Source organism: Lineus longissimus, chromosome 12, assembly GCF_910592395.1.
Source record: "Lineus longissimus chromosome 12, tnLinLong1.2, whole genome shotgun sequence".
NCBI classification, from domain to species: domain Eukaryota; kingdom Metazoa; phylum Nemertea; class Pilidiophora; order Heteronemertea; family Lineidae; genus Lineus; species Lineus longissimus.
This window is the reverse complement of record NC_088319.1, coordinates 12,624,781-12,649,019: the sequence shown is the minus strand read 5'-3', so window position 1 is coordinate 12,649,019 and position 24,239 is coordinate 12,624,781. Positions and strand designations below refer to the sequence as shown.

The window sequence follows — 24,239 nt, the reverse complement described above, 5'->3', positions numbered from 1 at the left end:
ACCAAGTGGTCCACACCCCAGCCAACGCCCCAATATTCCTCAGACAAAGTCGCAACCTGCAGCTACAGGATACCTGGGTAATACCAAGGCACCAAGGCCTGTGACCAACCAAGTGGTCCATACCTCAGCCAAAGCCCCAATATTCCTCAGACAAAGTCGCAACCTGCAGCTACAGGATACCTGGGTAATACCAAGGCACCAAGGCCTGTGACCAACCAAGTGGTCCATACCTCAGCCAAAGCCCCAATATTCCTCAGACAAAGTCACAACCTTGAGCTGTAGGATACCTGGGTAATACCAAGGCGCCAAGGCCTGTGACCAACCAAGTGGTCCATACCCCAGCCAAAGCCCCAATATTCCTCAGACAATGTCACAACCTGCAGCTGTAGGATACCTGGGTAATACCAAGGCACCAAGGCCTGTGACCAACCAAGTGGTCCATACCCCAGCCAAAGCCCCAATAATCCTCAGACAAAGTCACAACCTGCAGCTGCAGGATACCTGGGTAATACCAAGGCACCAAGGCCTGTGACCAACCAAGTGGTCCACACCCCAGCCAACGCCCCAATATTCCTCAGACAAAGTCACACCCTGCCGCTACAGGATACCTGGGTAATACCAAGGCACCAAGGCCTGTGACCAACCAAGTGGTCCATACCCCAGCCAAAGCCCCAATATTCCTCAGACAAAGTCACAACCTGCAGCTGTAGGATACCTGGGTAATACCATGGCACCAAGGCCTGTGACCAACCAAGTGGTCCATACCCCAGCCAACGCCCCAATATTCCTCAGACAAAGTCACACCCTGCCGCTACAGGATACCTGGGTAATACCAAGGCACCAAGGCCTGTGACCAACCAAGTGGTCCATACCCCAGCCAAAGCCCCAATATTCCTCAGACAAAGTCACAACCTGCAGCTACAGGATACCTGGGTAATACCAAGGCACCAAGGCCTGTGACCAAGTGGTCCATACCCCAGCCAAAGCCCCAATATTCCTCAGACAAAGTCACAACCTGCAGCTGTAGGATACCTGGGTGATACCAAGGCACCAAGGCCTGTGACCAACCAAGTGGTCCATACCCCAGCCAAAGCCCCAATATTCCTCAGATAAAGTCGCAACCTGCAGCTGCAGGATACCTGGGTAATACCAAGGCACCAAGCCCTGTAACCAACCAAGTGGTCCATACCCCAGCCAAAGTCCCAATATTCCTCAGACAAAGTCACAACCTGCAGCTGTAGGATACCTGGGTAATACCAAGGCACCAAGCCCTGTAACCAACCAAGTGGTCCATACCCCAGCCAACTCCCCAATATTCCTCAGACAAAGTCACAACCTGCAGCTGTAGGATACCTGGGTAATACCAAGGCACCAAGGCCTGTGACCAACCAAGTGGTCCATACCCCAGCCAAAGCCCCAATATTCCTCAGACAAAGTCACACCCTGCAGCTGTAGGATACCTGGGTAATACCAAGGCACCAAGGCCTGTGACCAACCAAGTGGTCCATACCCCCGCCAAAGCCCCAATATTCCTCAGACAAAGTCACAACCTGCAGCTGTAGGATACCTGGGTAATACCAAGGCACCAAGGCCTGTGACCAACCAAGTGGTCCATACCCCAGCCAAATCCCCAATATTCCTCAGACAAAGTCACAACCTGCAGCTGTAGGATACCTGGGTAATACCAAGGCACCAAGGCCTGTGACCAACCAAGTACACAATCTCCAACATCTGGCATGGTCTGGTTGTCGAGGCCATGATACTCGAACAGAAACAATTGAACTACCTGATCACATCTACTCCCCAACACCCCAAAAAGACCTGTTCCTATGTAGTTTATCCCCCTGACAGTGAGTAATTAGTAAAACCCTTTGGCAACTATTAGTAAAAATATGACTGCTGATTGTTCGTAAGGAGAAAATGTTGTGACACAGGAAAGGTTCACCGTTGGCCACCTGTGACCGGTCCTGATGCCTCCCCAATGAGATGATTCATTCATTTCACCTGATAAAGAAGGCGCAATTCGTCCATAAACGCCACCTGCTTCATGAACGCCACCTGCTGCCCCGGTCTTCAGGCGAATAGACATGATAGAGAAAGCTCCCTGGTCTGGTGGTGACTCTTCAAGGGGAGACATCATATTTTTCATTCGTCAAGATAGTCAGGATGTGACGTTGTCTTTATGGTCGATCGAGTTGTGAATGTCCTTAATGGTACATTGAGAAAGCAGCTCCATCAATTACTGTAGGCCCTGGTGCTGGTGGCCCCGTTGTCTCTATGGCAAGCTGGTGACTGTCTTCAATGGTGACTGTCTTCAATTGAGAAAGCAGCTTTTTACTGTAGGACGTAGCGTTGACCCCGCAATACATATGACTTTGTCTCAATGTTTACGTTTTGCCATAAAGACAACGCAACAACCTGGCTCTCACGCACAACTCAGGGTGTCATAGAAAATGATGTGTAGACCATCGAGGATCAGACATGAAGAAGACATCGGTACAAGCTAGCTCTGTCGCATCATGAGGACAGCTGGTGCCTTAATTATTTATCTTACAGCTCAACTCAAGGAGTGACGGCACTTTATAGAAGGATGTCCCTTTCTTTTAGTGCGAAGACCCCCTCGATATTTCGCGTCGCATCATGTGGAAGCTTGAAATTATGATACGATCCCATGGGGCTTTTTTATGATACCTGTAAATTTTCTGACATCCCATCATATTTCTTCCCAGGCGCATCGCATTGGCAGGTGGAAACCACCACGTGAAAAGGGAGACAGATTATGGACCACGATTGCGGACCTCCAGAGCAATCTTCTCAAGGTAGATAATCTTTGAAAGGTTGACTTGAAATCTCACAAGTCTGACAGCTGGGGCATTTGAAAATTAAATCCATCTGCTCCTTTGCAAAAAAGATTGCGGGAGAGATAGGTTGTGACAATGTCTCCATGTGTGGCCCTTCGCTACAAGGCCTTATAAATCCTTTTCTGAGACATAAAAGCAAGGCATATTACAGCAGTGTAGTGGCTGCGTATATCCGTGGTTGTGACTATGTCTTCATGTCGGGCCTTTGGTTTAGAAGGCTTTACAGAACATTTTCTGGACCACTCGAAGAAGGACGATGAAAGCTGAGCTGAACAAAAGATTGCAACATTACAAATGTATGTCAAACGGCCTTCATACGGCCAACTGATGTGTGAGCTAGGTTGTGACAATATGTCGACCAAGTCGTATTGCAACTGAGTCATGGTGATGACTCTGATAACAACTTCGTTATTTCTTTAATTGCACCAGGCCAAATATCATTGTAAAGATACAGGTGGAATATCTACGAATATGAAACGGGAGTCGGATGCGTGCACAATCTTTCTAATTTCGGCAATCAACCTGGCGGACGCACCCGAATCCCTTGAAATATGGGCATCGGCCGTTTTTTGGTCCTCAGCGTCAGCCCCTCAAAAACACATAGGCGTCTTAGTGCGCGTGCATATATATTCATAACTTGGGTGTCAGAACGTACAGGACTCAATGTCATATGGAGTATGAATATCCAGATTCAGGTTGTGATATTGGGTGATATGAATAAAGGCTAGCAAATGCTTTTACTTCAATTTTGTACAGAAAGGCCAAGTGTAAATGTACATGGAGTTTTAGATAAAAGCATTTACTACTCTTTATTCATATCACACATTGTCTCGATCGAGACGTTTTATGTTGTACATAGTCAAGTTTGGGCTGAAGTATTGTCGTCCTTTTTAATTGGTCACTTTACGTCTTGTGTGCAAAACATCATGGAGGATTGTGCCGTTTTGACAGGGGGTATGAGCATACAGTCCTAAATGACCACACCAATGTATATTCCTGTCCTGTAGCAGCTGGAAATGACAAATGGACTGCTGTAGTTTCATCACTGGTTGTGACTTTGTCCCATGCAGGAAATATAGATCACTTTAAAGGTTGTTGTGGACGCCAATAGCTTGGACATCACTCCTGGACTATCCTAGCAGGTTGTGACTTTAAAGGTCGTTGTGGACACCAATGGCTTGGACATCACTCCTGGACTATCCCAGCAGGTTGTGACTTTGTCCCAGGAAATATAGTTGCGCATGACCGGAACTATGACGTCCATTCTCCAAGCGTCGTCAATGGTGATCATCGTCGCCAAGTCTCACTCGATCTGCTGACTTTGTGAGAATTTCAGATTGCTTGAGTTCTCGTTAGGGAGTTTTTCCCGAATGTACGTAATGATGACGTGCCCCGTTAACAGGGCGTAACATCTATTTTAAAATGCGTTTCCAATGTGATTGCATGAGGACAACCCGTTTGTGTCGTATAACACTTGAAACGCCCGATTTCCCTGATTCGCTAGGATGTTAAATCGGGCATTGGGCCGGACAATCACGGAACCCCAAATATTATGCATTTCTTCCTGAATAATTCTGACCGTGACCATTCTCCCGTGAAAGACAGTTGCTTACGCTACACAAAAATATTTAAAAAAATCAAAGGTCAACCATTGAACTTTTGAGATATGTTGAATTTTGCACAAATCAGCGAAAAACGCACCAACTGGCACTGGACGGCATTTCAACACGGGACCGACGCACATCCCAAGTTCAGTGTACACATACGTCGGCAACAACAGTAAAATGCGTAGTTTCTTGTTAGCCGCCTATTCAGTAGCGCTCTTGGTTTCAGAAACTCCAAATAACATGTCTTTGCCAAAAAATCTGCTAATTCAACATTGACATACTGTGAGGACAAAGAAATCAATGATTATTTAGGAACTATGGTTACGGGTTGGCCGCGCAGGAATACCAAAAAATCCCTAATGAGACCTGACGTCTGTGGGATGATCGCGTGGGATGACGGCATCGTTGAGTGGTGCTAAAATGTGGATTCCGAATACGAATCAGGCAAGCCACTCTCCTGCAATCATAATGATGTTAGAGGAACCCACAGTGGCCATCAAAAACCAAAAGAGGTTCTTGTCCGAAGAACAGAATCCTGGTCAAGGACTAAACTATAAGTGCACTTTTCAGGCGGGGAGGGGGGGGGGCAGTCGGTTGTGACATTCCCCGGCACTGCCCTTTCTTTGAGGTTAGGGTTAGAGACAAAGTCACAACCTGTGCCAGTGGTCAACACTCTAGCCCTTGAGGGAGATTGACTGGGACAATGTCACAAGCAACCAGTGTCAGACTGGTAGTCATTGAGCAAGGTGCAATGGTCCAGGATCCCCATCACACCAGTTTGATATGCCAAAAAGGGAGGGGGTAACTAGGCAAAAGATTGCTCCTTATATCCGGGAACAACAGCTCTGAATTCACCAAGGCACTCTTCTCAGGTTGTACGCAATCTGCAAATGTCTGTATGCTGCTTGTATTGGGAGTACATGTATTTCCTAAAGGGAACTCCCAGTGTGTCATCACCGCTGTCTCCATGTACATCTACATTTTTTTTTTTAACATGTTTTGGAATCAAATTCATCTCATAACGAAAGAGAAGTGGAAGGAGAGGTCAACACCTTTGATCTCAGCCGCTCAACCCAATTGAAGAAAACAAACGACTCGTTGAAACCTTACAAGTTTTATTTACATCCGTTCATCAGGTTCAAAGATTTATCAGTTTTCTACCAGGGCGTGTTGATTATCTATGATTACAGTACAAACCACCCTGGCTGTCGCTATCTTTTATTCTCCTCAACAAATGCCATGAGCATTCAGACACTGCAGCACATTTCTTTGCAAACTGCTTCACAATAGGAAAGTTGCTATACAGGTTTTAGCGACAGTTTTTATTTTTTGGTGAGTTTCCACCCTTTTTGGCAAGGTTGCTATGCCAGCACCACAGCAACATCATAGCAACCCTACCATGGTTGCTATGACATCACCATGACAACAATGTGTCAATGGCAACACCATAGCCACCATACCAAAACACTCCAAGAGCATTTTAACAATCAAACTTCAATGATACATATTCAATGCATGAAAATTGGTCACAAAGACACATGATAAAGACAAAACATGCATGTATCAACAGAAACAGTACAAAAACAGAAGTACTGTTCAACTTATACAATACGGGCTGGTTCTTATCAAATTACATCATATGTACCCAATTATAATATTTGGTGAAAAAATTACTGAAGGTTTATATCGGAATACAATGTAGGCAGTTGAATATGTGATGTGATTTTAGCCATGATCCTTCTAATTTAGCTAGGACGAACACGGATAAAGGAAAATAACTGCGAACTAAATAGCACCACTGGATTTTTGCTAATTCTCTGTGGCGTCCAACCAACACAAATGGGACAGATGCAGGAGACGACGAACGAACATGGTCACCATCTGCAGGACGTTTCCATGGTAACCAACAGATGCATGTGCAGACAGACGTAAATTCGTTAGATTTCACAAAAGGTCTACAATAGGGAAATGAACAACAAGTCCGTATCAACCTGTCGAGTTCAGATGCGACAAGCGCCTAGTTTTGGTAGAGCGGGTCACATATTATAGTTGAAATATGACGAATGCACTGCACTAACTCTCTGTGCAATTTATGAGTACTTCTCTGGTGCAAAGTCAAGTCATCACCGGTTCTATGGAACCAGCTACCTTCCAACATCAGGCTTGCTGGTTCCATAGACATTTTCAAAACTCTCCTGAAACAACACCTTTTCAGGGAGTGTTTTGCTTTGTAAAGCGCCTGAGAATTTAAGTTTTTCTTTTAATTCAGGCGCTATAGAAATTGTTATATTCATTCATTCATTCATTTCATTCAAAATACTTTTCCCAACTCCACTTTTTCGTAAAAAGTCTGGACACATGACTGTCTGGCCACCATGGAAAATACACCTTGCGCACCATATTCAAAACCAACCTAGACTATATGTTTTAGTGAATACATACAATAAAATTTCACATTTTAGCTTATTTTTTCTTTTCTTGAACGTTTTCTTCTAAAAATTCTACTATTTTTTTTCGTGAACACCAACTATTCACCTGGATAAGGGCTGAAGGACACTCCTTACAGTGAGGCACTGAGAGTTACACAGAATTAACCGTAACTTAGAATTTATTGAGATTATACAAACTTCGTATACTTCATGCTTAAAAACCCTCACCAGCTGCAATATTTTAATTAGAAAAAAAAAACATCGACCCTAAAAGTTATCCCCTATTAAAAAGACTGCCACAGGATTTTAAAATCTCTGACAATGACCTTGAAAAATATGACTACGGTCAAGTGCTACACTGCCCGAATCCAGGGTATAGATGACGCTAAATGTGCCAATTAGCAATTTTTACAGCCAGCGCATGAGTGACTTTTATGAATATTTCAAAACGTACAACCGACTTTCTATATTTCAAAAACAGGGCGTCCCAAAAACATTGCAACTTCAATTAGTACATTTTTTAGGCCCCTGCCAATAGAACTGGACCAACTGCACAACCCACCAACCAAAAGATAATTTTCATCTCTGTAATTCTGAAAGCACTGAAGACGATGTCACCAATCTTTTTAATTTTTTGCCACCTCTCATTAGACAGCTGGCGAATTTTTTTGTAGACAAAAACAAAGAACATTTTAAACTTATTCAGTTCTTCATCTACTTTTTTAAAGCTGGAATTGAATGAAAATCTGCTTCAGTGCTGTATGTGGCATGTTTCACTTCCACGTTTTTCCGTACAAACAATGCAATGATTTGTTAAGTGAAGAAAATACCAGTTTTGTAGACGCATGTACCAACAAGCTGCCAATTCGCTGGTCAACAAACTGAACAGCCTTGAATAACTAGGATGAACTTTTTTTCAGCCAAGATGTTATCCTTGCCAGAACCTTTCCAATAGCATGCTTCGCTTTAAACAAAAGTGACACTTTCTCCACAAATTTTCGTGAGTAAACTGCTATGCTTTTTAAACGCCCTATTGATATTTACATCAAATAAATAATAAACTGGTCAAAATCAGTCAACAATAACAATAGTTCTCTAAATCAAATGAAAAAAATAAACAAAATTACTTGGCGGTGAAGAAATAGGCCCACACATGCCAGATCCTTCAAGGACTTTGTTAATTTCCCAAACCTATAGACATTGACAGATTTGTCCACTCAAGTTAATGGTGCTGATGTCAAAACAAACAGCTCCCGACAGTGGCAATTTGCATTTCTCCAAACATGACAAATATATCATAATCACATGCATGAATGCGCCAGCCAAATTTCTTCCCTTCGCCCGTTGTTTATCCTACAAATAAACTAGATAACAGTGCACAGCTGTACAGCTAGACATGTCAGTTTGAACAAACACATTTACAACCGCATGACCACCTGCTACTGTAGCCAAAATGAGAACCAAAATAAGAGAGAAATCTGTTTGTCCTTCCCAATTTTGAGGTTCTTTACATCAACCTACCACCTGGAAAATCTTTCTCCAGGCGCTGTCTGGTGTCAAACCTTTTTCCGGCAGGCAGCGACTGGTTCAACCAGCTGGTATCAGAGTTCATGTGCAGCATCGTCACTCATTATACATGCATCATCGTCATCATCATCATCATATTCATTACAAAACACAATATTCAAAATACAGTCAGAGTTCTTGCGGCCAAGCTTCTGAAAATATTCCCTCATGAAATTTGTTGAACATGACTGAAGCATCGTTCTAAAACTGGCCTATCTTTGGGACCATCGAGGAGATTTCAAGGGCTACCAACATTTTCCTCACCCACTATCAGAACCCAGGCATTTTCAAAGTATAATAATAATGAAATTGTAATAGAACTACCGTACCCACACTTAACATCAATGGTACCAGCCTTTTTCATCAACATACATATGTGAAATATTCAGGAACTGTCTGCTTTTAAACATATGTGGCAGAACAGTTTCATACATGTACTTGGCTGAGAATTCCTATCTCTGGCAAATAAAATTATACTCGAGGCAAAACTGCAACTTTCTAAATATGCTACAGCAATAAGCCACGTCGGGCCTTACCTCTGACTTGAGGTGTTGAATTGGATGCAGCAGCCACCTGTGGGCAGAGGGCACCGGGCCGAGTTGCTCATTCGGTGTAGGAGGCAAATGTCAGCATTGTAACTCAACTAAGCGTTAAATCCTTCAGTAAATTTCATTTACAATAGTAGTTTTAGGACTTAATGCCAACATTACAGCTAAGGACGACTGAGCAACCGGGCCAAGGTAAACTGGAAACAGACTTCTGTTGTTTTGACCAGCACTCTCCCAAAAGCGACGTTTGGACAGGGGCTACCACTTCCATACCTCACAGCCACAGCAGGCCATGCCAGTTGCTGTTTAACAGCTGCACGTCCAATGGATTAAATATCTCAACAGGGTTTAACACTTTACACAGCCAAATAGAATAGAAGACAAATATAGATGCACACGAACAGTTGAGACTATCAAACTGTAACAGAGTTACAATCCCCCACCCTGGTTGACAGAGATTTGCACTGTTGACGAGAAATCTTTACGAGACAATTGCCATATTTTTATACTTTGGTAAATTCGCCATTCCTGGGAAGTTGGCAACAATGCATCATATAAAGGCTTTAGAACCAAAACATACAATAGGTTTCAAGCCTTTGCACTAGTTAATTTTTCAATTGCAGCTAGCCTAATATATCCGTCATTCTCGCTCTGTAAATTGCAAATAAGGATATTGTGGTATAGCATTTCCAAAAAAGAAATCATTCGGCAATTCAGACTTGATGATTGCATACTCCAACCATATGCTAGTGATCGACTTTGACAACAACAACAGTAAGAGCAAAATCTCGCATCAACCTGAACAAACATGAAACTATTACAGCATATAATCTCGAAGACAAACAAAAATCTTATTTCAATGACAGCTCACAGTTTAGTGAATGATGATGGATCCACATGTAATGATCTTATCAACCAACGCTGACCCCAAGCAAACACCTCATACCCCCAACGACCATCCAAACAGCTTTTTTTTTCAAGTCACCTTTTAGGCCATAGCCCAAGTTCAAGCAGGTCCCTCTTAATCTGAATCAAACTGACTATCTCAATGACACTGGTCGAAGCACTGGCCTGTTTAGCCTAACTTAAGCTTCAAGGGAAATGCTCAGAACTTCTTTTCCCAAGTTGATAACATGACCAAAGTAAGTTTTCACATGTTAACAACTAGTTGATCAATATTTTTAATAGAGAATCACTTTTACCTCAAAATACAAGCGGCACCAAAAAATTACCCTATATTTTTCAAGACTTCCGTGTGGCTGGCCCTTTGGGAGACAAGGCAAAGCAATGTGTATGACAACCCACTTCATACATATATACACAGCATGATGTACACAGCCCAACAACTGCCATGTGTTTATTGAACATCTTATCGGGCTCCTAAGATCACTCCTACAAACTCAGCAGTCTTGAGAAAACTGACAGCCATCCATTGTGACTATCAGATGTTAAGTTAAATATTGGAACAATACAGAGATTCTCTAAGACGACAGCAAGTATTCATTGCTCCGGCGTTGAGGGAGTCACGTATTCTGACCATAGCAAGAAAGACAAGAATTCCCCTACTTCCACACACCAGAAGCCACTGTAAGACTTGGAACTTTCAAGTCTCAACAGGTTAAATTTGTTCCCAAGGAACGAGGCCACGTATGAAACAAGGATTCAGCATGATTAATAACACCCCATCATTCAAGAACGACAAAGACTCAATTTTCCCCGATAACTTCTCAAAACAACCGTGCAGAAATCATCTTAGGAGCCCAGACTGACAATTTATATATCTTTATATAAAATATCATTATCTAACACTAGATCACAAATGCTAACTGTCATCGCCCCCGGTTTCTTCAGCTTCTTTGAGCCACGTGAAGAACTGAACCACAGATTTCTTAGCGACACCCTTGCCCTCCTGCTCGGCAGGGTCGGTTGACGTCTCCCATGTGTAAAATGCATCTTCTGAAATGATGTCCTCATCGTACAACGTGTCGAAGAACATCTGCATTAGACCTGGAAAATGCGATTTCATAATATGTACAATTCAATAATAATTGCCAAAAGCATTTACGGTACCATCATGAAGTGCTGATCAAGAATGACTGGACCGCCGCAATGAATATTGATGTTCTGTTCCCAAGGTCTTTCAGAATGTGTCGCTCAATGAAGTCTCAGTTGTAACGAATCCACATGGTATTTAAGACAGGGATAACAAACATCATCATTGACTTCAACTCTACCAAAAATTTTCAAAAATCTGGTCACATTCCCCAGTTCAACGGAGTACCTTTGGCCAGAATGATATGATAAACATTAGACCTACCTGGAGGATGCTCTAAACTATTGACTAATGCCTGTAATGCATAGAGAGCTTGCAATTCTAAATCAGCTTGATGGTCTAAATACTTCTGTAACACCACAGAGCGCTTCTTCAGCAATGTATCATCGAGTTTTGAAGTCGCACCAGATCCTGAAATCAAAGTCGCTCGAAATTTTAAGGAGGACTAAATACATACTGCTGCTACCCTCAGTAGGCATGACCAAATTATGCTTTTTACCGAGTTGGACAACGGCACCAAAGTTTTGAATTGATTTAGGGCAACTCTTAACTATTTCCTAAACATTTTATGGAAGTCTCAGTTGTATTGTGTCCACATGGTAGTTAAGACAGGGATAACAAAAATCATCCTCGACTTCCAATCTGCTCCTGTAGGATCTCTGGTACTATCAGGTACAGAGAATATCGCTTCCAAGTCTCTGAAGACTTCAGAAGAGCCAGGAGTTTTCTTTCCTTGAAATCCACACCAGTACAACCAGAGATACAAATCTGGGTTGTCCCCGGCCGGCCTGCGTGGTACTGGTAGGCCATGAGGCTCCTAACATTTTTGGATCAGTTTTTGAAGAGTTATTTACCTTCAATGGCACTGGCACACACTTCTGTCATCAAGGCACGGATAAATTTGGCTTCCTTTGCTTTTGCCTCCCCCACATTGGCCTGAAAGTGAAAGAGAGAGAACATGGAGAATTCCTAAATTCACACTATATTGATAATGTCGCAACACAGTCAAGATTCCTTTCGGATAGAATTCTTAGCAAGTTGTATCAGATAGGGGCGAAAATAGTCTTCCTTGGATAAATCCTACGATGAACTATACAATCATCATTTACAACTCTTGTGAGAACACGTCGTGTTTTGTCACCAGTGAAGTACATTGCCACAACATGGGGATGGATTTGAATACAAGACTTTTTACAAGAGGACCTCGTACTTAGCAATTTGCTGGTGCTAACACTTAGCATTTCACTTTTCTAGAGTCACCATACTTCACAAGTTCGAATACTTTGCAAATTCCACCGTTTGACTACACTTTATATCATCATTATGTTGTGGTATCCTAAGTTCTGAACAACCCTGTTGAGGCATGGTCCACATGAACAAGCTCTTTTACCTCTATCCAGTCAAACACCTCTTCATTGTCAGCACTCTTTTTTGATAATAACTCTTGAAGCTGGTCCATTATGTTCTCTATAGACAACGACCGTGTTACGTGCTGCTCGCGGGAGGCAACGGTGAATTCTAATTTCTGAAAGTACCACAGAAACAACTTGTTATATGGAGTATGGAGTTTCAGTTTCAGTTTCAGTTTAAGTTTCAGTTTCGTTTCTGTTTCGTTTCAGTCGGCATGCACGTTCTGCATATCTTATGCAGGGAAAGATTGATGAGATTATCACTCACTCGTGTAATTTGACATTCAGTGTCATCGATAAGATAGCAGCTGCACATAGCACACATAAAGTTTTAGTTTTGGGTTTATAGTCTGATATCAACTACGATATGGGTTATCTCATTAACACCGGTCTTTAAAACCTTTCAGTGGACCTCAGATGAGCTACCAGCGTTACAATCTGAGCAATTCTGACTGTTACCCATTTATACACATTTGGGTGCAGAGAGGCAAGTAAGACAAAGAGCCCTGCCAATAGTCTCATGCCACACACATCCATTCTGAAGTCTCAGTTGTACGATGTCCACACGAGTGTTAAGACAGGGATAACAAAAATCATCATCGACTTCCAATCTGCTCCAGAAAACAACCTCTTCCACGAAATACTGATTGAACTTGTATGAGTTTTTGGAACAATTCACAGCATTTAAACTTACATTATCTTGAAGGAACTTCTCTAAGTCATCTGAAGGAGCTAAGAAATCGGTCCACTGCAGCTTCGATTGTCGCCACAGTTCACCTACTTTTATATGACCCTGGAATCAAGAAAAAGCCGATTAGGAAATGGCATCTGCTTACATTCGGTGCAGCACAATGTACTGTTATTTCCGATTTTGCAGAACAATGTATCAAGTCTCAGTTGTAAGATGTCCACATTGTATTTAAGACAGGGATAACAAACATCATCATTGACTTCTGTGACCTAATACACCCACAGGCCAACTGGTTATACCAGAAGCATCGAAAGCATATTAGCTAAACAACCAATTCGATATGATAAAATAGAAAATTTCTTTAGTGTTGAATTCGCAAATAACACAAGTGAATATTGTTTAGTGAACACAACAACACTACTTCAGATTTCAGAGGCCCAGAAAATGTAGCTACAGTTTCAGGCATAGCCCCATATCACAGCCCAACAGACTACAAACAAAATGGACTTATTAACCGCCGGTCACTTACTAGTCTATGGCTGGCGTCGTGTAATATGGCAGCTACTAACACGCCGGCTTTACGGCCGTGGAGCGGCTTGCAGGCATCTTTGAGGAAGACCATTGGGACGCTACCGTCGTGGACCATGGGGCCGATCAATTCCCCAAAATACGCCCAGATTTTGGGGATGTCGATTTCCATGTCTTCAGCATATTCTAACACTTCATTTAATCTGAAAGAAATTTATGGATACGTTGTTAGCATTATAACACATACCCACAGCTGAACCTTGCTACACAGCTCAGACACCATTGTCAGAACACTCCTGCTCAAGATAGATTTAGGACTAAACTGGCAATTCCTATTATGTTTACCACATTTGAAATCAGGCCCACGTCACGATTCTTAAGAACAAGGGTGTCCAGAAGAAGAAGTTTTACAGTACTGAATGTATTTCAAATCCCAGAAGAACTTCACTCCAATTCGGAACCTATTTCTTTTATTGTTTTCCAAGCAATTTTAAGTTGTATCAGATAGGGGCGAAAATAGTCTTCCTCGGATTAAACCTACGATGAACTATACAATCATCATTTACAACTCTTCTAGAACAAGCATCATTAAAGAAAGCCCATCCATCAAAACAGACTCCTCTCCGGTAAACGGCCAAATTTTCGCAGATTTCAGTCCCTCCATCAATTTTGTGATTGGAGGCCCACAAGAGCCATGCCTACTCACCCTTTGAGGTAATCAGCGACAGTGATCAGACCACCTTTGACGACGTCATGAAGAAGATGGCCAGCCTGCTGCCTTGCCTTCTCAGATCTCTCCAACACGTGGTTTATCGTTGCCGTCACGAACACATGAATGTTCTTCTGCTCCTCTAGTTCTGAGATACACAACATAGCTTCCTGAAATGGTAGAGATTATGCATTTTAAGACTCAAATAGAACAGAATTGGACAAGAATGACTGATATGCAAGTTTTATCCGAGGCCAGCTGAGATTTACGAGTTGTATCAGATAGGGGCGAAGGGTGTCTTCAATGGAATTTCCTCTGCTGAACTATACAATCATCACTCATAATTCAACTATCTCCTTTGGTGATTTTAATTTTGTGGGTTCCCTTGAATGGCGATGTATCAAATGACAACGTGCTTGCCATGTCAAGTCCATACGCTAATCAGAACCTGCCACACGCACCTGATCAGAGAAGAGAGCAAACAACTTTTCATATACCTTGATGTCCTGTAAATGTAGATATTCATCAATAATAGCCTTAGCCTTCTTCTCCATATTCTCATCAGACAATTGAACGACGGCAGGTTTCTGTCGCTCGGGTTCGCGCTGTCCCTCGATCGGTTCAATGTCGTCCCGGTTTTCTCGTGATCGGCTCCCCTCGCGGCTGCCGCCTTGTCGACCCGTAGAACCCTGTCGAGACTGAGCAAGACTCCTGAAATGAAAAGTTCAAGGTTTAGTCTGACAATGATGCACTTATTATGAAACTTCTTTTGTACAAGGTCATATTTGGTAATACTATGCTATGGATTTCGTGTAGGAACGCCATAATGGACTGCAAATGACAACTGCAACCACCCCCACCCCCCACATGACATCACAGAGTGAAGTGCTTTTGAACTGATGTTGGATTCCAACAGAAGTTGCTCCTCCGCTTGAAGTCTCAGTCTGAATGATGTCCACATGAGAGTTAAGACAGGGATAACAAACATCATCATTGACTTCGAAAAGACAAAACACAACTTTTATCCCTTGAATTCATGGATCATTTTTGTGAATGAATGAGTTTTTTAACTACATGTACTGGTAGTTGCAGCACATCATACTTCCTAGATGTGACTCCATCAAGTCAATCCCAAGGTAACCAAACAAAAGTGGAAATTTTCTGGTTTACAGTTAGGGAATCAACACTACAAGGAATGGGAAGCATATATACAAGGACAGGACTTGTGTTTGTGTTAGTAGGTGTCATCAACTCTTGCCTCACACACTGGTGCTACTGGTTAACAGGTTCAAACCAATCTCCCCAACACCAACAATCACCAATTACTTTGTTCAACAGAATAGTGAAAATTTTAGTTACCAGCTATTAATATTAACAGATCAAACCACAAAGATGGTGCTGGCTGCCATCTCAATTTTTATTCACTATTTGCTGTTTTGATGCACAAATTGGGGTGAGTAGGTCACTCAGAGATCATGGCACTTCCGAATCCCCCATTTGGCTTTGACATTTTGGACAAGCATAACTGAGTCTCATTCTATCCGTAGCATGAGCATGTTTCAGAACAACACGGCCCTGAAATGACTGGAGGCAAATCCACCCATAGGAATCTGGGATGTTCATGCAAGACATCTTCTGGTTAAGCCAAAACCAACAGCATGAAAAGGAAACCAGTGTGATTTTGAAGGCAGATTTGAAAAGTTGTTCTCATCCACTTCTCAGGACCTGGCTTTTTCTTACAATGCTGTGGGATTCGTCTGAATTCACCAAACCCATTCCACCTCCAACACATCTGACCGTTCTCCTGATGATGCATGTTTGGCAGACCAAGGAGAACAGTTTGGATTTTTTAAACAAATGTACATAATGGACAAAACCCCAACATTTGCCATCAAGCAAAACTTCTCTTTTACAGTCACCACAGCGCCCAATCGATTGACTGCATGAGAGTAGGGAAAAGATTTCCGGAAACAACAGACCAGGTGAATGTTTCGTGTCCGGTGAAATCGCGTGGTACAAGGATCGCATGACACCCCTCTAAGATTTATTTGGAAAATATTCGGACGAGTCTATTGCAGGTCGTAACCTGTATATTCATTCGTTTCGGCACTGTGGTCACGATTGCATGTCAAAACGCAAAATTTTGCCATGTTAGTTTTTCAGTAAATGCTTATTTTTCTCCATTTTTCTTTTGTTTCTACAAGTTTTGTTTTCTGTTTTTCAATCCTACCTTCCATCTTTCATGACCCTGAAAAAGTTGGCGAAATAAAAATAAAATAAAGTAGCCGAAAAGACAAAATGCCGCATTATATGTTTGTGAGTGAATATTTCTTTTTGAATAATAAGATAGCGTCCTGGTCAGGTTTTTGGCCAAATGGAACATATAGCACATACATATTCAACAGAAACACAAAGCGATGCAAATAAATGTGATCCAACTTGGAAATATTCGTATTTGTTGTGATAATTTTGAGCACTTTCTTCGTCAAATTTGGAGTGCAAGAAACGATACAAGCTTTACATGAACGATCATATAACAAAACACACAAGGTGATTATAATCAATACCAATTTTTTTATCAATACATGTTTCGCTATGTATTCAAATTAAAAATTAACGAAGCAAGCATAATGAAAAGCAGGCTTTATTAAGGTAATAATTGCGTTTAAATGATGCACTTAATTGCAACAAAATTAGTGAAGCAAAGCTAACTGCAGAGGCACAACAAACAGTAAGACTCATTAAATGCGATACGAAGTTATTGACAAAGATCCCTTGAGAAATGGCGGCACTTTTTTTAATAACCACTAGGAACATCTCATCAGGTGCAGGTCTTGTTTTTCCTGTCAAAATAACCTATCAACAGACATCCTACAGGTTTTAAGAAAATGCTTCCTTTCCTTGGGGTCTCCATGTCCCACACTCACCTAACAGCAGCGATAGCCTGCTCCCTCTCCAACTCCTGCGACATTCTCGTATTCTTGCCTCGGTCGTGGCGTCCGGGCGTCCCTTGCTGCTGGCGACTTCTACTGTCAGGCCTGGGACCAAGACCTCGTCCAGCACCTCTCCCCCTGGAATCATAGCCACCATCAGCTTGGCTTAGGGCACTGAACCTACAGGGAGACAACACGGACACATCCAGAAGGCGTGCGGGCATGCAGAGTTATGACAACAAAGCCACTACGACAGCAGCGAGACAAAATGGAGGTTGGAAACTAGATAAACATGCTATCCTGTCAAGACTCTTGCTTTCTCATCCTACAACAAATTTTGTCGGAAAATTCTTGATCCATTCTTCAATGATGTCCCTATCAGTTTTTAACTATAAAGAATAAGCATGGTATGCCCCGAATAGATACTTAATTTTGAAAATGTATTGCTCTACGGAGAAAAAACTGAAACCTTTCAAAAACTGGAAATGTCTCATCAATTATATCTCTGAATTTTTTAACTCTTGCGCATCAAGGTTATTTACGATTTATACAGGTAGACATTTATGGTTTTGTCCCATCGAGGAAAAGCAGCAATCAGTCTTGAAAGGACCAAGGGTAGCAGTTGTGAAGTCAAGAGGATGTAACAGGCATTATGATTGGACGCCACTGAACAATCTATTAGTATCAACCAATCAAAATGATCACTACATCTATGACAATAAGATTTCTTGCAATGAGAGGTTTAAAACAACTGCTCCCCTTTTTAAAATGCACATTTGATACAAATTAAAACTGAAACCACAAAAAGGTTTTAAATTTTGAAATGGGAGTTGGAGAAAAGAGCACCACGGTTATGATCCCAAACGAGACCCCTGCCAGGTTTAGATAGCTCCACTACACATCCAAAGGGAAAACCTGTGTTAATCTGAAGACCTAAAGCTAGGCATGATGCAGTGGTGTGAAGAGGTTCCGATAGTAAAATGCCATTCACCACTGGGGCAATTTTCAGATATTCTGGGTTAATGCATCTTACTAGTGGCATGCTACTCAGTCTGAGTCTACCCAGCAACTCAGTAGTATAGTTTCAGGGAAATAAATGACCAAGGGACAGGTTCGAACTATAGGATGCAAAATATAGGAGACAGGGTTTTAAGTTCATTTCTGCACATTTTCAAATTTACCCCAAATTGTTCTTAACTTAGAACCCTAGCAGATTAGAAGTCACGGGATAACAACACCAAGAGACTAATGAATAAAGGAAATAAGGGGTTATATCAGGTTCGGAGGAGAAATTAGAAAAGATCCATTCAGATTGTACATAAATTTTGCATGTTTTGTCCACTACCTGGAGTGTCACGGCACTATACTTGTAATAAATTCCAGATGGATTCAAGAGTTTTCAAAGATAATTTACCTTTTAATTGAGACCCAAGTACTTTAATCAGATCCAAGACAGAAAGACAACTGAACAATGCTGTTAATATAAAATCGAGTACAGGAAGCAAGCTTCACTTTGCGCAAGCTTTAAGAGGCTAAGTGGGTCAGGTTAGGGTGCCTTCTTCACTCACAGTTCAACACCACACATTCACACTTCACAACACACACGGCACAATATCTTAGCACACAACAGGGACTACTTAAGTCCCATGTTGATGGGAATCCTCTTACAGTGTTTGCTGGGTGCATCAGCCCAAGTCGCTACACTACGTCGTCAAGAGCTTCAAATGACACTTTTTGTTGAAAATCACCAAGGAGATGGCATTTTTTTTCACTTGCGCAGCTGAACAGCGCCCGCTAACAGTGATTATATTGGAAATCTTCCAACAGCCTTGCTGATGTCATTTACTGAGAAATCATCAAAATAGACAAAACCCAAGCTGGCATCCAATGGATATGTATCTGTAACTTCGACAAGCGTAGCCTCAACTTATTGGCTAGACAACATGATGACATAATGCAACAACTCAACAAAAGAGGCTCTGCTCGGCAGAAATCAGCCTGATGTGCAGTCAGGCAACTTCAGTTTTGTCCAGAACCTAGTAAATTCAAGCCATGTTGTAGGCTTAGAAACCTCGGCTTGTGCACCTTAAACACTGTGAGGAGAGTGCAGGGTTACTCAAGTGACTAGAATAGGAACAACACCATTCACAAGGGATTCAATCACTTCAAACCTAACATAAGATAAGATCAGACAGCTGTATCAGATAGGGGCGAAAATTGGATCGACATCTTTATTCAGATGAACTATTCAATCATCATTTACAGCGTTTCAATTCTAGAATGCCTTGAATCAGTGAATCATCTTCACCATATTAACCCCAAAGGGTGTGATCCTCTGCACTCGGGCCAAGGCTAAGGGATTGTCCCTTTGAAATGATTGAAGACATACCAAGGTATATTGGAACATCATTTATCTTGTTATAGCAAGTTATGAATTAAATTTTTTGATGTGCACAAACAGGGCTCTCAAACTACTAGAGCAGCCAAGCTGAACAAGGAGGGTCAGAAACCCACGTAGCTGCATTGTCACGAGTTTTTCGCAGCGTAATCTCTACGAATGAGACATTCAGCGACAGGCCGAGTTGGCGAGATGTTACTTGTTAGAAAGTACTGCAGACCTTGAGTGGTTCCCCCTACAAGCCATTTCTATGATTACCACAGCACCCGCAGACTGACCTGTTACTTGGCGTAGACGGACGTGGTTCAGATGAATCTCCTCCCGAAGACTGGTTCTGTTGCATTTTGGAACCGCCGCTGCTACCCCGTCCCCAGGAGAACCCAGGTCGACCTCCAGGACCTAACTGGATGCTGTTTTCATCTACTGAAGGCTGAAAGCAGTCAACGAAATGATGTTTGAATACAACGCTTTAGAATCAGGACTAATTTACCTAAATTTATCAATTTTAGGAAAATCGATAAGAACTTCAATACCAATACCGGTAATTCTTTTTAGCTTTAGTCAAGAGCTACATGTGTGGTGTGTCTGATTCCAAATTAGGCTGTACTCAGAATTCAGATTCTTTTTCCAAGATGCCTGGCATCCAAGGCCCATCGAGAAGTATCTGTTTGAAAAGCTTTTTGCCTACCTTGCTGAGTTTCATCTTGGTAGGATCAATGGTATTTTTGGCGCTAACTGTCTTCCATCCATCTTCAGATTGATTCTGAGCAGGACCAAAGTTAGGGGCGGCTTGACCACGGCCTGAAATACAAGTATTTTCAATCAACATGAACACTTTTATGAGATTAGAAACCTTTAATTTATTTGAATAAGACTTTCCAACATAAATTGTCAAAGATTGAGTTGTATCAGATAGGGGCGAAAGGCTGTCTTCAATGGAAACATCCTCTGCTGAACTATACAATCATCATTTACAACAGCAGAGCACATAAACCATAACCACTAAAGTCCTCCTTGCAATCTGAGAGAGTTAATACGCATTAGTCTTTCTACTTACCTCCACCAGGTGGCCCTCTCTTCTTCGCCGAGACAGGTTGAGGGTTCAAGGCGTGTTGTGCTATTAAGAACTGCTCCTCTTGGCGCTCTCGCTGAACTTCTTGATGGATCTGGTCTATCGTCTTTGGCTTATTGTCGTCACGTCTTGGCACCCAATTACTCTGAAAACAGACCATCGACAGTGAATTTCACAATATTAAAATTCGAAGTTCAAGCAAATTTTGTACAAGCAAAACGATGCCCTTCCTGCACCTCAGTTGGTATCAAAACAATTGATGCGCTTTCCCCTTTAAAAGTCAAGCCTCACCTGGAGTGAATAAGCTGAAGAAATCTGTATAATTGTCACCTTTTCAAGTCTCAGCAGGAAACGTCTCCACACATTAGGGTTAAGACAGGGATAACTACCATCACGGACTTGGATAATCTGGCCAAGAAGCGACAAAATGAACAGGTCTGGGGTTATTTTATTCCCAGTTCTCTGTTCTACTTACTGATCGCAATTCTATCACGTCTTGAATCATGAAACGAACTCTAGCTGATGTCCGTTTCTGTTTGACGATCTTGTCCATCTGTTGGAAGTACTGATCTATCCGGGGCTAGAATGATTAGAGGTGCGTTAATGAGCCGTTAAAGGAAACAGAGAACATTATGACAATTAAGGATACAATAAAACTGTTGATTTCTACATTGGAACAACAAGTAAGCCCGGTCTCAAAAGAGCCAGGCTTGAACTTTTGATAGCTTTGTCCAAAATTTAATGCAACAAAACTGTACTTTTATCACAAAGAACAAACAGAATCCTACTGCTGTCTCAATCACAAGTACAAGAGTTGTATCAGATAGGGGCGAAAGTTGTCTTCAATAGAAACATCCTCTGCTGAACTATACAATCATCATTTACAACTCATCCAGATGGTATTCACACTTCCAACAATGTCAGTGCACAGGAAATGGTCATGTGCAAGGTTAAGTTGAAAGGTGGGCTACAGTATTGTTTATGTAAGAGAAATTTCACACTCTGGATCTAAACTTCACCGTTCTATCTCGTTTCTATTATAGCATTATCTGGCCTTGTTCTTTTTCAAGTGCAAAACTACCAAAAGGAAAGTGCTCAAAATGGTTATCACGTGCAGTTTTCAAAATTTGAAGTTCAAAAGAAAACAGGGCGAGGATATTTTTATTTTGCTTTTATTTCACTCTCGGCCCTGTGTCGTCAAAAAATTCAAATTTCAATTTTTCGGGGAAGAAATTTTTTTCTCTAAAATTATCAGTACCTTAGGTTGCCTTACCTTAGCTTTGTCGTGGTCGATGTCTTTGCCGATCGTCGTTAGGAGGCGGCACAAGCACTCTAGGTTATCTTCGTCGTTTGAGCGCAGTAGCTTTACGAGGCAGTCATGCATGATGTGTTCTGTCAACATCTTTAGTTTGAATAATTCACCAATAAACCTGAAGGGAGACAATTCAGATGATGTGAACATTCGATTCCAACAATTTTATTTTTTCTCCATTTTGCCTACAACTTTTTCGACAGTGAAATGGGAACCAATCCATCTCATATCTATTGTCACTTTTTAGTGTCTACACTGTCATCAACCTCCATATCACTATGCCATCTCTACTCTGTAAGCATAATCAATGGGGAGTCTTTCTTAGGTAGTGATGGCTGTCAAATATTTCTAAACTGGCTCCAAATTCCCGGTATATAAATAGTTTACTAATAGGAGGAAGATGTGACCTAAGAACAATTGGCATTCCTTGATAACTCTGTACGTCAAGTAATTTTGGAGTGAATCTGGTAACACCACTTCAACAATACAAGATCGATGACAACAAGAATGGCTGCATAATTTTTTAATTTGAGACCTCAAACTTCACTTACCTAATATTACCTAGTGATCTCCGTTTCGATTTGGCAGCTTCATAATTCAATTCTAGCGTCAATACCTTCTTCCTGTCCTCTGAATCGGCCTCATCGATGGCCTTCTGTCTGGTTGCCAGATCCAACTCGTTGGCTTTATCCTTTTCAAACTCTTTCTGACAGCGTGTGAGCAGGAACTTTCTGAATAACACGGTATCACCTAGTTTACCACTACTTGGGGACTTGGCCGGCACTTTTACCTGAAAAGAAAGGAATGGTACCCCACTTCAAAAGAATGAAGGACTTAAGGCGGTCAAAACATTACTTCGTCTAAGCCTGGTCAAATAAGTTCATTGTCCAGTCAGTCTTGAATGTAACAAGTTCTTAATAATCTCAAAAGCAATTTAAGTCTCAGCAATAACGTCTCCACAGAATAGGGTTAAGACAGGGATAACTGACATCATTGACTTGGATAATTAGCCCAATTAATACCATTTGGCCCATTTTAGAAAACTACATCAGCCTGATCTATTTTGACTTGTCCAATGTTCAACATTCAAAGTAATATGGCTGTGCTTGCTTTTCAAAAGAAAGCAGGGAAAAAACGAATTAACATTTAGTAAATACTTTTAACATGCTCGTCTACTTACGATCATCATGTGTTTGCACATGTGAGCATAGGGTACACTGAAGTTGGGTTCATCGATGGCCTGAAATGAAACAACAGAAGATATAGCACAATTGCAATGACACCATTTTATGCACTGAAACTTAATCACAACCTATTCATCTTTTGACTAGACAGAGAACCCACAACACAGATACTCTGGTACAAACCATGTGAATGTCCGGGATACTATTTCTCTCACTTTTCAACAACAGACCTTGACAGCGCAAATCAGACCCGAAGCAGGCAGTCAGACATAAATAAGATCACCCTACCTTCTCAAATATAAGGTCAATAACTCCTTTGAGCTTCTCCTCAGTATCGATCTGTAGTTCCAGGATCTGGTTCATAAGTACTTGGAATTTCTGCGGTGTCAGCTTGTTGAGGATGGCACGAACAGCCTTGTAGACCTCCTGGAATTAGAAATAGATGTCATTTTTAGGAATGAATAAGATAAAGAAAATCTGTTCCCAGTAAGGTCCAATGATTGGCATGGAACCTTCTCCTAATGAATAACCAGTTCTTGCAAATAAGTTAGCGAGCAGTTTTTGAGTTGTATCAGATAGGGGCGAAAGTTGTCTTCAATAGAAACATCCTCTGCTGAACTATACAATCATCATTTACAACTCGCTCAATGCCTGACAAGTAGGGTGTTGAAGAGTAAGTGCCAAAGTATTCTAGCCAATCTACGTACCTGTTCAGCCTGTTCTTCAGGAGTCAGTGCAACATCTGCGGTTTTTGTGGATGGTTTCCAGGCATTCTCAGCGTGGTGGAGTTCAATTTGATGGGCGAGCGGCAACTCTAGGATGATCTTCTTGGGTTCTTTACGGCCCTGTTCCGAGCCACGGCGTCCGCTACCACCCATGCGGCCTCGGTCATCACGACCACTGCCGCCACCACCACTACCTCCGCTCTGGAAACAAAAT

The 24,239-nt window shown here is 41.8% G+C and overlaps 1 protein-coding gene and 6 non-coding genes across 15 annotated transcripts in view; all 7 read right to left on the bottom strand.

Annotated features, from left to right (window-relative positions):
* Nucleotides 1-5,566: 5,566 nt before the first annotated feature.
* Nucleotides 5,567-24,239, bottom strand: part of LOC135497120 (eukaryotic translation initiation factor 4 gamma 1-like) — a 34,432-nt gene continuing 15,759 nt past the window's right edge. For 5 of the 9 annotated variants that reach the window (XM_064786847.1, XM_064786839.1, XM_064786843.1 and 2 more), the window contains 19 exons: nucleotides 24,008-24,226; nucleotides 23,589-23,726; nucleotides 23,297-23,356; nucleotides 22,668-22,906; nucleotides 22,063-22,234; nucleotides 21,280-21,384; nucleotides 20,790-20,949; nucleotides 20,421-20,533; nucleotides 20,011-20,162; nucleotides 17,329-17,514; nucleotides 16,632-16,649; nucleotides 14,899-15,112; nucleotides 14,399-14,571; nucleotides 13,694-13,895; nucleotides 13,168-13,266; nucleotides 12,455-12,589; nucleotides 11,919-12,000; nucleotides 11,329-11,475; nucleotides 5,567-11,018 (listed from right to left, as the gene is read on the bottom strand). In XM_064786847.1, coding sequence (XP_064642917.1) covers nucleotides 10,834-11,018; nucleotides 11,329-11,475; nucleotides 11,919-12,000; nucleotides 12,455-12,589; nucleotides 13,168-13,266; nucleotides 13,694-13,895; nucleotides 14,399-14,571; nucleotides 14,899-15,112; nucleotides 16,632-16,649; nucleotides 17,329-17,514; nucleotides 20,011-20,162; nucleotides 20,421-20,533; nucleotides 20,790-20,949; nucleotides 21,280-21,384; nucleotides 22,063-22,234; nucleotides 22,668-22,906; nucleotides 23,297-23,356; nucleotides 23,589-23,726; nucleotides 24,008-24,226 — 2,799 coding nt within the window. In that variant the 3' untranslated portion in view covers nucleotides 5,567-10,833. The remainder of the gene's footprint in view (nucleotides 11,019-11,328; nucleotides 11,476-11,918; nucleotides 12,001-12,454; nucleotides 12,590-13,167; nucleotides 13,267-13,693; nucleotides 13,896-14,398; nucleotides 14,572-14,898; nucleotides 15,113-16,631; nucleotides 16,650-17,328; nucleotides 17,515-20,010; nucleotides 20,163-20,420; nucleotides 20,534-20,789; nucleotides 20,950-21,279; nucleotides 21,385-22,062; nucleotides 22,235-22,667; nucleotides 22,907-23,296; nucleotides 23,357-23,588; nucleotides 23,727-24,007; nucleotides 24,227-24,239) is intronic. The other 4 variants (XM_064786844.1, XM_064786841.1, XM_064786842.1 and 1 more) reach the window with 4 other exon arrangements.
* LOC135497494 (small nucleolar RNA R38) lies at nucleotides 11,170-11,238 on the bottom strand. The gene has a single exon (XR_010448898.1). It is a non-coding gene; the product is annotated as a small nucleolar RNA R38 (small nucleolar RNA).
* LOC135497493 (small nucleolar RNA R38) lies at nucleotides 15,334-15,403 on the bottom strand. Its single transcript, XR_010448897.1, has one exon. It is a non-coding gene; the product is annotated as a small nucleolar RNA R38 (small nucleolar RNA).
* LOC135497496 (small nucleolar RNA snR60/Z15/Z230/Z193/J17) lies at nucleotides 19,527-19,602 on the bottom strand. The gene has a single exon (XR_010448900.1). It is a non-coding gene; the product is annotated as a small nucleolar RNA snR60/Z15/Z230/Z193/J17 (small nucleolar RNA).
* Nucleotides 20,633-20,712, bottom strand: LOC135497495 (small nucleolar RNA snR60/Z15/Z230/Z193/J17). The gene has a single exon (XR_010448899.1). It is a non-coding gene; the product is annotated as a small nucleolar RNA snR60/Z15/Z230/Z193/J17 (small nucleolar RNA).
* LOC135497498 (small nucleolar RNA snR60/Z15/Z230/Z193/J17) lies at nucleotides 21,616-21,694 on the bottom strand. Its single transcript, XR_010448902.1, has one exon. It is a non-coding gene; the product is annotated as a small nucleolar RNA snR60/Z15/Z230/Z193/J17 (small nucleolar RNA).
* LOC135497497 (small nucleolar RNA snR60/Z15/Z230/Z193/J17) lies at nucleotides 23,864-23,942 on the bottom strand. Its single transcript, XR_010448901.1, has one exon. It is a non-coding gene; the product is annotated as a small nucleolar RNA snR60/Z15/Z230/Z193/J17 (small nucleolar RNA).